The sequence below is a fragment of the Panthera tigris genome, chromosome C1, assembly GCF_018350195.1.
Source record: "Panthera tigris isolate Pti1 chromosome C1, P.tigris_Pti1_mat1.1, whole genome shotgun sequence".
NCBI lineage: Eukaryota > Metazoa > Chordata > Mammalia > Carnivora > Felidae > Panthera > Panthera tigris.
This window is the reverse complement of record NC_056667.1, coordinates 125,481,642-125,497,904: the sequence shown is the minus strand read 5'-3', so window position 1 is coordinate 125,497,904 and position 16,263 is coordinate 125,481,642. Positions and strand designations below refer to the sequence as shown.

Below are 16,263 nucleotides of genomic sequence, written 5' to 3'. Positions count from 1 at the left end.
ACCATGAGTTTTTATAACCAGTGGAGCTCAAAGACTAGAGTTTTAGAAGTCTATGCCATGGCTGATACTGAGCCCTGAGGGTGCTGCAGTGCTCCTGTGGAGAAGGAGGGCAGAGAGCCCAGGAACAGATGGTGCAATCTGAGGATCCCCTGGGAAGCAGTGGGAGAGATGGCTCCCCTTTCTTGGAGCACATCTGGAAGAGGTAGCATTGCCTCTCCAGAGACAAAAGAGCCAGCAGATACCATTACACTCCCCTACCCCTCTGCTCCTATGGAGAAGGAGGGCAGAGAGCCTGGGAGCAGATGGCACGATCTAAGGTTCCCTTGGGAAGCACTGGGAGAGATGTTTCCCCCTTTGTAGAGTACATCTGGGAGAGGTGGCATTGCCCCTCCAGAGACAGAAGAGCCAGCAGGTGCCATTATGCTCCCCTACCCCTCAGCATAGGTACAGAGACACTGGCTGAGGGTGGCTAATCTGGACAGCAGCTCTTTGCTGAACTTTACTCCAAACTCCACAGCCTTGTGCTTTTGTTGAACTGCCACTCTGGGACAAACTTGCATCAGTCCCAGCATGGCAAAACCCTCTCTAGAGAACCAGCACAGGTCCTTGCCACAGCAATTCCCTAAAATCTGGAGTTTTAAAACTCAGCTGGCATGGCTAGGAAAAACATGTATGCACCACCCTGCCAAGCAAGAAGATGGCTCAGACACAGGGCAAAGGTAGCGACGTTGAGGGAAGCTTGGGACACACAAGGGGAGATTGCTTGCCATCTGGGAGGGCTTCCTGAATAGCAGTGAGCACGAACTCCGCTCTCAGGGATAAGGGAGAGGGCTGGCGCCGTTTCTCACTCCTGGACCTCAGCATAAACTAACCTCAGTAAGCAGACAGTACCAACAGTGGCAGCACCTAAACTATTTACATCAAGACCCACTCCCCTGCACTCTACAGGTGCTGCTTTTCTTGGGCAAGTGTTCCTGAGAACCAGAGCAGTGACCCCTGCCCCCAGAAGACCAGCACAAACCTCCTGTATGTCTACTGACTACAGAGTTCTGTAAAACTTCAGCTCTAGTGGGAAAAGCATCAGGTCTCTTTTAACAAGCACAACAGAACATGCCTAATTAAAACTTGCCATACTCTAGCCAAAGTCCAGTCACTCCCTACTATATGCAAGGAGAAACTCTGCAGAGGACTGACCTAGGGAAAGAGCAGCCAAAACACTGCAGCACAGTGCACACAGCATACACCAGAGACACTTCCCTGAAATACCAGGCCCTGGACAGTATAAGACCTCTTCATAGAGCCATTACTCTCTGGAGCAAGAAACATAACAAGCTTTCCTAACACACAGAAGAAGACAGAGACCTAACACACAGAATATGGACACAGGGATCATGGCCAGGGATCTAATCAAAACAGATACAAGTAATATGCCTGATCCAGGATTTAAAACAACGTAAAGATACTAGCGGGGCTTGACAAAACATAGAAGACACCAGAGTCCCTTACCTCAGAGATAAAAGACCTAAAAACTAGTCAGGCTGAAATGAAAAGTGCAATAATTGAGATTCAAAACCAACTAGATATAAGGACCACACGATGGAAGAAACAGAGGAAGGCATAAGTGATATAGAAGATAAAATTATGGAAAATGATGAAGCTGAAAAGAAGAAAAGAAAAATACCAGCATACAAATCCAGGAGGCACTGAGAACTCTCATCAACATCAATAAAAGCAGGCCAACATCAAGACATAGCATAAATCTGCAAAACCAGAGATAAAGAAAAAAGTCCTAAAAGCAGCAAGACAAAAGAAGTTCCTAACTTACAAGGAAAGTTTTTAAAAATAAGGTTAGCAACAGATCTCTCCACAGAAACTTGGCAGGCCAGTTACCCATGTGCTGAATGAGAAAAATATGCAGCCAAGAAAACTATCCAGCAAGGCAGCCATTCAGAACAGAAAGAGAGATAGTTTCCGAGATAAACATAAGCTAAAGGAGTTCATGACCACTAAATCAGCCCCGCAAGGGAACTCTTTGGGGGTGCCTGGGTGGCTCAGGGAGTTAAGCGTCCAACTTTGGCTCTGGTGATGTTCTCGCTGTTAGTGAGTTCGAGCTACACTTTGGGCTCTGTGCTGAGAGCTCAGAGCCTGGAGCCTGCTTCGGATTCTGTGCCTCCTTCTCTCTCTCTCTGCCTCTCTCCTGCTCACACATGCACTCATGTGCTGCGCTCGCTCTCTCGCTCTCTCTCTCTCAAAAGTGAACATTAAAAAAAATTTTTTTTACATAAAGGGAACTCTTTGAGTGGGAAAGACAGACCAAAAGCACCAAAGATTAGAAAAGAACACATAAAATCTCCAGAAACAACAATAAAACAAAAAACAATAAAATGGCACTAAATTCCTATCTATCAACAATCACTCTTAATATAAATGGACTAAATGCTCCAATCAAAAGACATAAGGTGTCAGAATGGATTAAAAAACAAGACCCATCTTTGTGCTGCTTACAAGATACTCATTATAGACCTAAAGACACCTGCAGATTGAAAGTGAGGGGATGGAGAACCATTTATCATGTTAATGGACATCAAAAGAAAGCTGGAGTAGCCATACTTATATCAGACAAACTAGATTTATTTTAAAAAATTTTAAGTTTTTTTAATGTTTATTTTGGAGAGACCAAGTGAGACAGAGCATGAATAGGGGAGGGGCAGAGAGAAAGGGAGACACAGAATCCGAAGCAGGTTCCAGGCTCTGAGCTGTCAGCACAGAGCCCAACACGGGGCTCGAACCCACAAATTGTGAGATCATGACCTCAGCTGAAGTCAGATGCTTAACCGACTGAGTCACCCAGGCGCCCCAGACAAACTAGATTTTAAACCAAAGACTACAGCAAGGGATGAAGAAAGGCACAATATCATAATAAAGGGGTCTACCCAACAGGATCTAACAATTGAAAATGTTTATGTCCCCAACCTGACAGCACCCAAATATATAAAACAATAAATAACAAACATAAAGGAACTCATTGATAATAATAAAATAAGAGTAGGGAACTTTAACACCTCACTTACATCAGTGGACAGATCATCTAAGCAGAAGATCAACAAGGAAACAATGGCTTTGAATGACACACGGGGCCAGATGGACTTAACAGACATATTCAAAAATTTCATCCTAAAGCAACAGACTACACATTCTTTTTGAGTGCACAAGGGACATTCTCCAGAACAGATCACACACCAGGTCACAAATCAGGCCTCAACCCGTACAAAAAGACTGAGATTATGCCATGCATGTTTCCCAACTACAGCACTGTGAAACTTGAAATCAACCACAAGAAAATATTTGGAAAGACCACATATACATGGAGGTTAAAGAATGTCCTACTAAAGAAAGAATGGGTTAACCAGGAAATCAAAGAATAAAAAACAAACAAACAAACATGGAAACATACAATAATGAAAACACAATGATCCAAAACCTTTGAGACACAGCAAAAGCAGTAATAAGAGGAAAGTATACAGCAATACAGGTCTACTTCAAGAAACAAGCAAGATCTCAAATATGCAACCTAACCTTACTCCTAAAGGAGCTAGAAAAAGAAAAACAAATAAAGCCTAAAGCCAGCAGAATAAAGAAAATAATAAAGAATAGAGCAGAAATAAATGTCAAAGAAACAAAACAAATCAAACAAAAGAAATCAAAAACCGTACAACAGATCAAAGAAACCAGGAGCTGGTTCTCTAAAAGAATTAATAAAATTGGTAAAAACCCCGAGTCATATTTATCAAAAACAAAGAGAAAGGACCCCAATAAATAAAATCACAAATAAGAAAGAAGAGATCACAACCAACACTACAGAAATACAAACAATTATTAGAAAATATTATGAAAAATTATATGTCAATGAACAGGGCAATTTTCAAGAAATGGATAAATTCCTAGAAATATATAACCTCCCAAAACTGAAATAGGAAGAAATAGAAAACCTGAACAGACTCATAACCAGCAGAGAAATTGAATTAGTAATCAAAAATCTCCCAACAAAGAAAACTCCAGGGCCAGATGGCTTCCGAAGGAATTCTACCAAACATTTAAAGAAGAGTTAGTACCTATTCTCAAACTGTTCCAACAATAGAAATGGAAGAAAAACTTTCCATCTCATTCTGAGGCCAACATTACCTTGATTCCAAAACCAGACAAAGACCCCACTAAAAAAGAGAATTACAGGCCAATATCCCTGATGAACATGGATGCAAAAATTCTAAACAAAATATTAGCAAATTGAGTCCAACAGTACATTAAAAAATCATTCACCACGATCAAGTGGGATTTCTTCCTGGGCTGCAAAGGTAGTTCGATATTCACAAATCAATCAACATGCTATACCACATTAATAAAAAAAAAAGGATAAGAACCATAAATCCTCTCAACAGATGCAGAAAAAGCCATTTGTTAAAGTACAGCATCCATTCTTAATAAAAACCCTCAACAAAGTTAAGGATAAAGGGAACACACTTCAACATCATAAGGGCCATATACAAAAAACCCACAGCTAATATAATCCTCAATGGGGAAAACTGGAGAATTTTTTCCTCTACGGTCAAGTACAAGACAGGGATGCCTATTCTCACCATTGTTAGTTAATAAATTACTGGAAGTCCTAGTCTCAACAGTCAGGTAACACAAAGAAATCAAAAGCATCCAAATTGGCAAGGAAGAAGTCAATCTTTCATTATTTGCAGATGACATGATACTCTGTAGAAAACCCCAAAGACTCCCACCAAAAATTGCTAGAACTGATACACGAATTTAGTAAAGTTGCAGGATACAAAATCAACGTACAGAAATCTGTTGCATTTCTAAACACTAATAATGAAGCAGCAGTAAGAGACATCACAGAATTGATCCCATATACAACTGCACCATAAACCGGAAGATACCTAGGAATAAACCTAACCAAAGAGGTAAAGATGTGTACTCTGAAAGCCATACAACACTTATGGGAGAAACTGAAAATGACACAAAGAAATGGTAAAACATTCCATGCTAATGGATTAGAAGAACAAATACTCTTGAAATGTCTTTGCTATCCAAAGCAATCTACACATTTAATGCAATCCCTACCCAAAACACCAACATTTTTCACAGCACTAAAACAAACAATCCTAAAATTTGTCCAGAACCACAAAAGACCCTAAATGGCCAAAGCAATCTTGAGAAAGAAAAGCAAAGCTGGAAGCTTCACAATTCCAAACTTCAAGTTACATGACCAAGCTGTAGTGATCAAGACAGTATGGTACTGGCAAAAAAACAGATACATAGATCAAAGAATGGAATAGAAAATCCAGAAATGGATTTGGATTTCCCAAAACTATATGTCAACAAATCTTCGACAAAGCAGGAAAGAATATTCAGCGGAAAAAAGTCTCTTCAACAAACGGTGTTGGGAAAACTGGACAACAACATGCAAAAGAATGAAACTGGACCACTTACTTATACTATACCCAAAAATTATTCCAAAAGGGATGAAAGACCTAAATGTGAGATAGAAGAACATCAAAATCCTAGAGAACACAGGCAGCAACCTCTCTGACATCAGCCGTGGCAACTTTACTTAGATACGTCTCCTGAAGAAAGGGAAACAAAAGCAAAAATGAACTACTGGGACTTCATCAAGATAAAAGCTTCTTCATAGCAAAGGAAACAATCAACAAAACTAAAAGGCAACCTTTGAACTGAAAGAAGGTATTTGCCAATGACATACCCAATAAAGGGTTAGTATCCAAAATCTATAAAGAACTTATCAAACCCAACACCCAAAAAACAAATAACCCAGTGAATAAATGGGCAAAAGACATGAAAAGACACTTTTCCAAAGAGGACATCCAGATAGCTAACAGACATATGACAAAATGCTCAACATCACTCATCATCAGAGAAATACAAATCAAAACCACAATGAGATACCACCTCATACCTGTCAGAATGGCTAAAACGAACAACTCAGACAACAGAGGTTGGCAAGGATGCAGAGAAAGAGGAACCCCTTTGGCACTGCTGGTAGGAATGCAAACTGGTGCAGCCACTCTGGAGAACAGTATGGAGGCTCCTCAAAAAATAAAAAATAGAACTACCCTCCGACCCAGCAATTGTACTACCAGGTATTTATCCAAAGGATACAGGAGTGCTGATTCGAAGGGGTACATGCAGTCCAATGTTTACAGTAGCACCACTGACAATAGCCAAATTATGAAAGGAGCCCAAATGTCCATCAACTGATGAATGGATAAAGATGATGTGGTTAGACTCAGTGGTCTAAAAGAATTAGGGGTGCCTGGATGGCTTATTCGGTTAATTGTACGACTTCAGCTCAGGTCATGATCTCACAGTGCATAGGTTCAAGCCCCACATCAGGCTATGTGCTGACAGCTCAGAGCCTGGAGCCTGCTTCAGATTTTATGTCTCCCTCTCGCTCTCTGACCCTCCCCCAGTCATGCTCTGTCTCCCTTCCCTCTCTCAAAAATGAATAAAAGTTAAAAAAAATTTTTTTTTAAAGAATGAAATCTTACCATTTGCAACAACATGGATGGAACTAGAATGTATTATGCTAAGCAAAGTAAGCCAGTCAGAGAAAGACAAACATCATGATTTCACTCATATGTGGAATTTAAGAAACAAAACATAAACATAGGGGAAGGGAAGCAAAAATACGATAAAAACAGAGAGAGACACAAACCATAAGAGACTCTTAAATACAGAGAACTGAAGGTTGCTGGTGGGGTGTTGGGTGGGGGGATGATGGGCTAAATGGGTGATGGACATTAAGGAGGGCACTTCCACATTAATGAGCACTGGGTGTTGGGATGTGCACTGGGTATTATATGTAAGTGATAAATCAGTAAATTCTATTCCTGAAATCATTATTATATGTTAACTAACTTGGATTTAAATAAAATTTAAAAAAAAGAAAGAAATGGGCAGAAGACATGAGTAGACAATTTGCCAAAGAAGACATACAGACGGCTAATAGACATGTGAAAATATTCTCAACATCACTCATATCAGGGAAATACTAATGAAAAATTACAATGAGGCATCACCTCACACATGTCTAAATGACTAAAATTAACAACAAAGAAAACAACAGATGTTGGTGAGGATGTGGAAAAAGGAGGACCTTCTCACACCGCTGGTGGGAATGTGAACTAGTACAGCCACTCTGAAAAACAATATGGCGGCTCCTCAAAAAGTTAAAAATAGAACCTACCCTACAATCCAGCAATTGAACTACCAGGTGTTTACCCAAAGGATACAAAAATACTGATTTGAAGAGACACATGCACCTCAATGTTTATAGCAGCATTATCAACAAAAGCTAAATTATGGAAAGAACCCAAATTTCCATCAACTGATGAATGGATAAAGAAGATGTGGGAGATATAGATAGATATAGATACACACACACACACACACACACACACACACACGAATATTACTCAGCCATCATTAAGAATGAAATCTTACCACTTGCAAAGACTTGGATGGAGCTAGAGTGTATAATGCTAAGCGAAGTAAGTCAGGGAAAGACAAATACCATGTGATTTTACTCATATGTAGAATTTAAGAAACAAAACAGATGAACATAAGGGGAAAAAAAGAGGCAAACCATAAACTAGACTCTTAACCATAGATAACTGCTGGAGGGGAGGTGGGCTAGATGGGTGATGGGTATTAAGGAGAGCACCTGTGATGAGTACTGGGTGTTGTATGTTACTGATTAATCATTAAATTCTACTCCTGAAACTACTGTTACAACATATGTTAATTAAATGGAATTTAAATAAAAACTTGGGGGAAAAAAATCTAACAAAACATACAGGATCTATATGCTGAAAACAGTAAGACACCGATGAAAGAAATCAAAGAAGACCTAAATAACTGGAGAGACTATGTTCATCAAATGAAAGAGTCAGCATAGTAGAGATATCAGCTTTCCTTAAACTGTCTAAAGATTTAAGGCAATTACAATAAAAATTCCAGCAGAACTTTTTGTAGATATAGATAAACCAATTCTAAAACGTAAATGGAAAAGCAAAGGAGCTAGAAAAGCCAAAACAACTTTGCAAAGGAGGAATAAAGTTGTAAAGTCACACTAATTTCAAGACTTATAACAATAAAACTAGAGAAACCAAGAGCATCCAGACATATACCCACATAAATACGGCCAAATGGTATTTGACAAAGGTGCAAAAGTCAGTCAATAGAGAAAGGAAGCTCTTTTCAACAAATGATATTGGAACAAATGAACATTCATTTGCAAAAAAGGAACCCTGACCTAAACCTCATACCTTACACAAAAATTAACTTGAAATCGATAACAGATATACATACAAACTGTAAAAGTTTTAGAATAAAACACAGGATTAGCCACATGGTAAAGTTAACATCACTAGCGATTAAGTCATATTGATAACATGTCCTTCTGATACGATATGATGAAAATGGCAATTCACCTCTGTGGTATTCTTTCCAAAATCCCACAACCCAAGTATAACCATAACAAAAAGAGACACACCCAAACTGAAGGACATTTAACAAAATACCTGACCCAAACTCCTTAAATCTGTAAAGAAGATAAAAATTAAGGAAATACAGATGTTTTCAAAGACCAGAGACTAAACAAACTAAGGAGACATGATGACTAAATGCCTGGATCCTAAAACAACTTCAGTGGAAAAACTAGTTAAATAACAAGGGAGCAATGTTAGTTTCTCAGTTCTGACACACGTATCATGGTGATATAAGCTATTAACAGTAAGGGAAACTGGTTGAAGGTATAGCAGATCAGTCTGTACTATCTTTGCAACTTTCTGTAAATTGAAAAAAATCAAAATTGTTTTGAAGTTTTCTTTGTTTTTGTTTTTGTTTTGTTTTGTTTTTTAAGTAGCAGAAACCTCTGTACCCTGGGGCAAAGAGTTCTTAAACACAGCATGAAACATGACCCATAAAGTAAAATACTGATAAACTGATAGGACAATACATCTATTAGAATACATCTAAAATAAAAAATACTGACATTGAGTGTTGATGAAGATGTAGAGCAACTAAAACTCTCATACATTGCTGGTGGGAATGCAGAATTGTTCAGTCCCTCGGGAAATCAGTTTGGCCATTTCTGTTTTTCCTTTTTTTTAATTAAGTTTTTATTTTAATTATAGTTAACATACAATGTTATACTAGTTTCAAGTGTATAGTGATTCAACAATTCCATACGTCACCCAGTGCTCATCATGACAAAAGCACTCCTGAATCTCCATCACCTATTTCATCCATCCTCCCACCAACCTCTGGTAACCATTGGTTTGTTCTCTATAATCAAGCATCTGTTTTTCGGTTTTTCTGTTTTTTTTCCCCTTTGCTCATTTGTTTTGTTTCTTAAATTCCATGAGTGAAATCATATGGTATTTGTCTTATTTCATTTAGCATTATATCCTCTCTCTCTCCATCTATGTTGTTGCAAATGGCAAGGTTTCATTCTTTTTTATGGTTGAATAATACCAGTGTCTGTGTGTGTGCACCACACACACCATATCTTCTTTATCTGTTCTTCTATCAATGGACACTTGGGCTACTTTCATATCTTAGCTATTGTAAATAATGCCGTTATAAACATAAGGGTGCATGTATCCATCCCTTTGAATTAGTGTTTCTATTTTTAGGGGGTAAATACCCAATAGTGTGATTACTGGATTGTAGGGTAGTTCTATTTTTAACCTTTTGAGGAACCCCCTACTGTACTCCACAGTGGCGGAACCAGTTTACATCCCCACCAAAAGTGCAAGAGGATTCCTTATTTCTCCATATCCTCACCAACACTTACTGTTTCTCGTGATTTTGACTTTAGACATTCGGACAGGCATGAGATGCTATTCTCATTGTAGTTTTGATTTACATTTCCTTGATGATGAGTATCTTTTCATGTGTCTGTTGGTTACCTGGGTGTCTTTGGAGAAATGTCTGTTCATGTCTGCACATTTTTTAATTAGAATATTTATTTTTTGGGTGTTGAGTTGTACCAGCTTTTTATATATTTTTTATACTAATCTTTATCAAATATGTCATTTGCAAATATCATCTCCCATTCTGAGTGTTTCCTTTTAGTTTTGTTGGCTGTTTCCTTCACAGTGCAGAAGCTTTTTATTTTGATGCAGTCCCAATAGTATATTTTGGCCACTTCTTATAAAGTTAAAAATATGCACCTACCATATGACTAGCAATCTCACCCTAGGCATTTATCCCAGTGAACTAAAAATGTACTTTTATACAAAAATCTGTTCACAAATATTTATAACAGCTCTATTCATAAATGCCTAAACCTAGAGGTGCCTGGGTGGCTCAGTCAAACATCTGACTCTTGATTTCAGCTCAGGTCATGATCTCACAATTCGTGAGATCGGGCCCCACACTGGGATCTGTGCTGACAGCAGGAAGCTTGCTTGGGATTCTCTCTCTCCCTCTCTCTCTGCCCCTCCCCTGCTCACAAACTCTTTCTCTCTCTCTCTCTCTCAAAAATAAACTTTAAAAATAATAAATATAAATGCCCAAACCTAAAAACAACCCTAATGTCATTCAAGGAGTGAATGAATAAACAAACCAGTATATATCCAGACAACAGAATACTGCTCAGCAATAAAAAGGAACAAACTATTGATACAGAATTACTTCAAAGGATCTCAAAAGCATTATGTTGAGTAAAAGAAACTAGTCTCAAATAGTTACTACATAATTCCATCTCTATGACATTCTTAAAAGGAAAAAACTATCAAAACTAAAAATATATCAGTGATTGCAGGAAATTATAATGGACAAGAAGAGCTTTTTGGGAAGTTACAGAACTGTTCTATATTCTGATTGTGGCGGTAGTTTTAAGAAACCTATACATAGGAACATGTGTGTGACTGGGTTGGGTAAGCATCTAACTTAGTTTGGGCTCAGGTCATGATCTCATAGTTCATGAGATCAAGCCCCATGTCAGGCTCTGTGCTGACACTGCCCTGTCTCTCTGTCTCTCTGTCTCTCTGCCCCTTCCCTGCTTGTGCTGTCCCTATCTCTCTCAAAATAAATAAATACACATTTAAAACAAACAAAACCCTATACATATGTGTTGAAGTTCAATGAACTATTCATCAAAAAAAGGTTAATTTAACTATATACTAATTTTAACTAAAAATTTTTTAAAGTAAATGTAAAGGTTAAAAAAGCTAACAAGAGATTTTCATTAATATATAAAAAGAAATAGATCACTAACATGTACTGCATTAATACATAGAAAGATTTCACTCACTCATTCAATAACTATTTTTAAACTAAAAAATATGTGTCAAACACAATTTTGGGAAATAAATATTAAACAGTTGATCAGAATGAATATATTTTGCCTATGGAATGGACATGAATTGGGGGGGACCAGTTGTCAAAGTGTATGGGTTATACACTGCTCCCTCAAAATACATGTCTATCTAGAAGCAAAAAAAAAAAAAAAAAAAAGGTTGAACAGAGATTTTATAACAGCATTCAAATTTTGATAAACACATTATGTACCACTATCTTACTAAATCATCACAATTATTCTTAAAGGTACATATTATTTATTACTCTGTCTTTATGAACATAGAAACCAACTCAGAAAAATTGCCCAAAACTGAAAATAAGTACTTGAGCTAGAAATTCAACATAAGTATGTCTCATTCACTGTCTGCCCAAACAGTAGGTGTTCAATTAATGGTAAATGAGGTGAATGAGTGAGTACATGCAAAATCATGTTCTATGACACCATGCTGCCTTCCGGTCTTTTGCCATTTTAAATGTATATATTCACATTTTAAAAGATCCGAAGAGAATCTGGATTGATTACATTAAATGGCAATTTATTAAATTCCTCTTATACTTGTTTAAATTCAGTTTTTAAAAGTTCACACTAAAATGACAGGCATATTTATGAAACAATATACAGTTTATTTGCATTTGCAATTAGTTTTCTTTTTTTTTTTTAAGCAAGCTACATAGTCTACTTGCTATAGTAATCACACTGAAATGAAGAAAAAAAGAAGCAAAGAAATTATCATTTTCCCCTTTATTGAAATTCTTCAATAAAAAATCAAGAGACCAACTCATACCAACAGACTAACATAAAACCAGTATATAAATGTATTTTACCTAGGTGTCCTTTCTTGACCATACACTCATACTTGAGACATTTTGGTAGTGGTATGCTTCAATACCACCCCTACCAAAATGAGATAAAGACCTTTTAAGTGTGATGTACCTCTTATATTAATCCATCACATTTATAATTTAGATATGATGAGTTATGATGTTATCATGTAACTGAGATCAACATTTTATTTCAATTTAATTTCCAACAATACACATTAAGTTTTCTACAGTAAGTAAATGTTTCATGCTAGTCATCAGAATTATAGTTAGGCTCTACCCTAGATAATGAAACAAACTGCAGAAAAGAATAAACAGCAGGCCTGTGACTACTATCCTTAGAATGGCCTGCTTGCAAGGCTGACCTTTGGCAGGCACCTAGGAATTTGGATTTGGAGAAGGTTCTCAAAAAACTCTTCAATAAGAGTTACTGTGCTTAAACTACACAATGTGGTTTATGTTGAACACCAGCTTTTCTTCTGGGAATCTGAAATTTTGTTATGTACCGGTCAGAAGGTGCCAGCCCCCAAATACAAACCCTGAAAGCTGAGCCGCTAACAACCTTCGTTGGTAGATGTTTCATATGTGTTGTTACAACTTATTGTTAAGGGAATTTAAGTATATCCTGAGTAACTCCCATCAGGAAAGGATTCAAACACTTCCTCCAACTTTGCCTCAGGCACCTTTTCTCTAGATTGATATTGTTAGCATAATAAATCATAGTAAGTGTAACCTCGGGCTGAGTTCTATTCATCCTCCTGACAAATCACTGAACCTGGGGGAGGTCTTGGGGTCTCCCAACACACACACTAAAAGTTACCTGAGTAAAATGTATACTTACCATCTTACCAGGCAATGTGCTCTCGGAGGAAAGTCATTATTCATACACAACAAATCTTGCATAGACTGTGGAATAACATCTACAAAAACATTTCATAATGAAAAAATTAGTATGTTCATTCTAAGGCAAAATTTTGTAACATGATTTAAAAAAATCGTATTACATAACACGTCTTGCTAGTCCATATAGTTATGCAATTGCTTAAAGATTTATATCTAGGGCTATCTCTAAGATTTGGGGTGAAAAAGGTGTCCTTCTCATGGGGGCCTGGGTGGCTCAGTTGGTTAAGCATCCGACTTCAGCTCAGGTCATGATCTCATGGTTTATGAGTTTGAGCCCTGCATTGGATTCTGCTGATAGCTCAGAGCCTGGAGCCTGCTTTGGTTTCTGTGTCTCCCTCTCTCTCTCTCTGACCTTCCCTGACTCGCGCTCTGTTTTTCCTCTAAAAAATGAATAAACATTAAAAAAAAATAAAATATAATAAAGATGTCTCTCTCTCAATGTCTTTTATTTCTAAAAAGCCAGCTTCTAAGTATTGTTCCCATGTTTATAATATTTTCCTTTCTTCTATGTCATGACTCAAACAGTTCCTCAGCCTTACTAGAAAGCCATGTTTTATCTCTTCTTCTTGGTCTGCCCTTGTCTCTACTTTTCTTCAAAACTACTTACAGTCCTGTCACTTCCTTACCACCTCCTATGGCCAGCCTTTGCTGGCCTCTGGCCATCTTAAGTGTTCTTATAAAACCATTAACCAGGTTCCCACTTATAACCCATGTATCTTTAAGCACTTGTAACTTATAATAAGATACTCACGTATATCATCCTTATTCATTTATAAATGCATAATAAACTCAAAGCATAAAAAATATTTATAACATTTCCTTTGTTGTATAGTCATAATTCCTTAGCAAATTTATGTTTAATTACCTTTTAAAAAAGAGTATATAGGAGAACACTAATGATTTGATGCTTTAACTAAAGCCAACAAACAACTCCAACAAAATAAACTATCAGTGCTCAAATCTTCTGACCTCCGAAAATATAGTTTTAAATGTGTATCTCCAAATTAAATGAATTGATGGTTTACTTGTAACTTCTACCACTAGGTACAGCTTCAATCACAACCAAATTCAAACTGCATCATACATATATACATATGTACATATACATACATACAACAATAATGACTTAACTAAAATCCATTCATCTTCTCTCAGACCACAGTTCATCTCAGAAACACGGATTCTGAGGCTCCTGGGTATCTCAATCGGTTGAGAGTCTAACTCTTGATTTCGGCTCAGGTCATGATCTCATGGGTTGTGAGACCGAGTCCCATGTTGGGCTCTGCACTGACAGCATGGAGCCTACTTGAGATTTTCTCTCTCCCTTTCTCTCTACCCTTCCCCATCCCACACTCTCTCTCTGTCCCTCTCTCTCAAAACAAATAAACATTAAAAAAAAAAAAAACCAAAAAACACTGATTCTAAGCCTCCTTATTTTAACAGCTTCTTCTTGATGTTCCTCAAATTAATAGCACTTAAGATTTCTCTCCCTTTAACAGTTTGCTTCATTAATGAGCAAAATGTTGGAACTGGAACTTTCTGGGCTATTATCAGACTTCCCACCAGCTGCATATATTTCCCTCTTCCCCTTCCTCCTCAAGTACACTTATTCATATTCTGGTTTAATTATTTTACTGTATAAATTGTCTTAATTATGTGTATATATAGTCAGTGTGATCTGCCCTAGTTTACAAATCTGAATGTGGATGCTATCTACTTGTTTTGTTTCTAAGAATGCCAATAATAAAGGTAATATAATTTTATTCCTATACAAGAAAAGGCACAAATATTTCAGGCCTATACTTACAAATAATATCTGTATTGACCAGAAAAACTTTTTTTCTTAATTTATTTTTTTCAGTTGAAGTATAATTGACATATAACATTATCTTAGTTTCATGTGTATGACATAACAACTTGGTAAATGTATACACTGCAAAACGATCAACATAAATCTAGTCAACATCTGTCACCAGTTAAAAAACATTTTCTTGTCATAGAATTTTTAAGATTTACTCTCTGAGTAACTTTCAAATATGCAATACAGTACTATTAACTATAGTTGCCATGCTATACATTAATTACATTCCTAGGACTTACTTATAACCACGAGTGTACCTTTTGACCCTCTTCATCCATGTTGCCCACCCCCCCCCCCCACCTCCATCTCTGGGAACCACCAATCTGTTCTCTTTAACTATGAGGTTGGTGAGTTTTGTTTTTGTTCTTGTTTTTGTTTTTTAGATTCTACATATAAGAGAGAACATATAATAAATGTCTTTCTCTGTCTGACTTATTTCACTTAGCATGATGCCTTCAATTGCCCTGAAAAATTTAAACACACATTCTGTGTATTTATTTTTTGAGTGAGTTAAGAAGGGCATCTGACTGAAAGCTGCAAAATTAATACTGTTTTAACACCTTGCTCACTCACTATTATATACCATTCTATCTCAGGACAGAGATTTTGGATGATTTGACCTATAAACTACAAGCACCATTTACGGAGATTTGAGCAATGTGACCTATTACCAACCATAAGCACTATTTACTGAGTACCTAGCATGGGTGAGGTCCTGATATAGGTGCTCATATACACTATCTCATTAAACCTTCCCATTAATCTGCTGGGTGGTATTACTTTGCTTTTCAAGTGAGATAATTCAGACTTAGAAAGGTCAAGTAACTAGTAAGAAGAAAAGCCAGAATTTTAATCCACTTGATCTGACAAATTATGGGGTATATCCAAAACACTATCCTGACAAATGAGTAATTTTATTTTTTTAATATTTATTTATTTTTGAGAGAGACAGAGACAGAATGCGAGTGGGTTGGGGCAGACAGAGAGGGAGGCACAGAATCCAAAGCAGGCTCCAGGCTGCAAGCTGTAAGCACAGAGCCTGACATGGGGCTCGAACTCATGACCTGTGAGAACATGACCTGAGCCGAAGTCGGGTGCTCAACCAACTGAGCCACCCAGGTGCCCCAGAGTAATTTTATTCTTAAATCCTTCAAATCCAGGTTTAATTCTCCATTACACCTTCTCTGATCTCTCTCAATTAGACCTGACCACATCTCCTCTAAACTTCAGCAGAAGTTTAAAGAACTTTATCTGTGCTCTGGGACTGAACTTACCACTTTCTA

At 37.3% G+C, this 16,263-nt stretch overlaps 1 protein-coding gene across 4 annotated transcripts in view; it reads right to left on the bottom strand.

Annotated features, from left to right (window-relative positions):
- RAB3GAP1 (RAB3 GTPase activating protein catalytic subunit 1) overlaps positions 1–16,263 on the bottom strand; it is a 110,953-nt gene that overhangs the window by 71,706 nt on the left and 22,984 nt on the right. For all 4 annotated transcript variants that reach the window (XM_007098833.2, XM_042994330.1, XM_042994328.1 and 1 more), the window contains one exon: positions 13,058–13,136. In XM_007098833.2, coding sequence (XP_007098895.1) covers positions 13,058–13,136 — 79 coding nt within the window. The remainder of the gene's footprint in view (positions 1–13,057; positions 13,137–16,263) is intronic.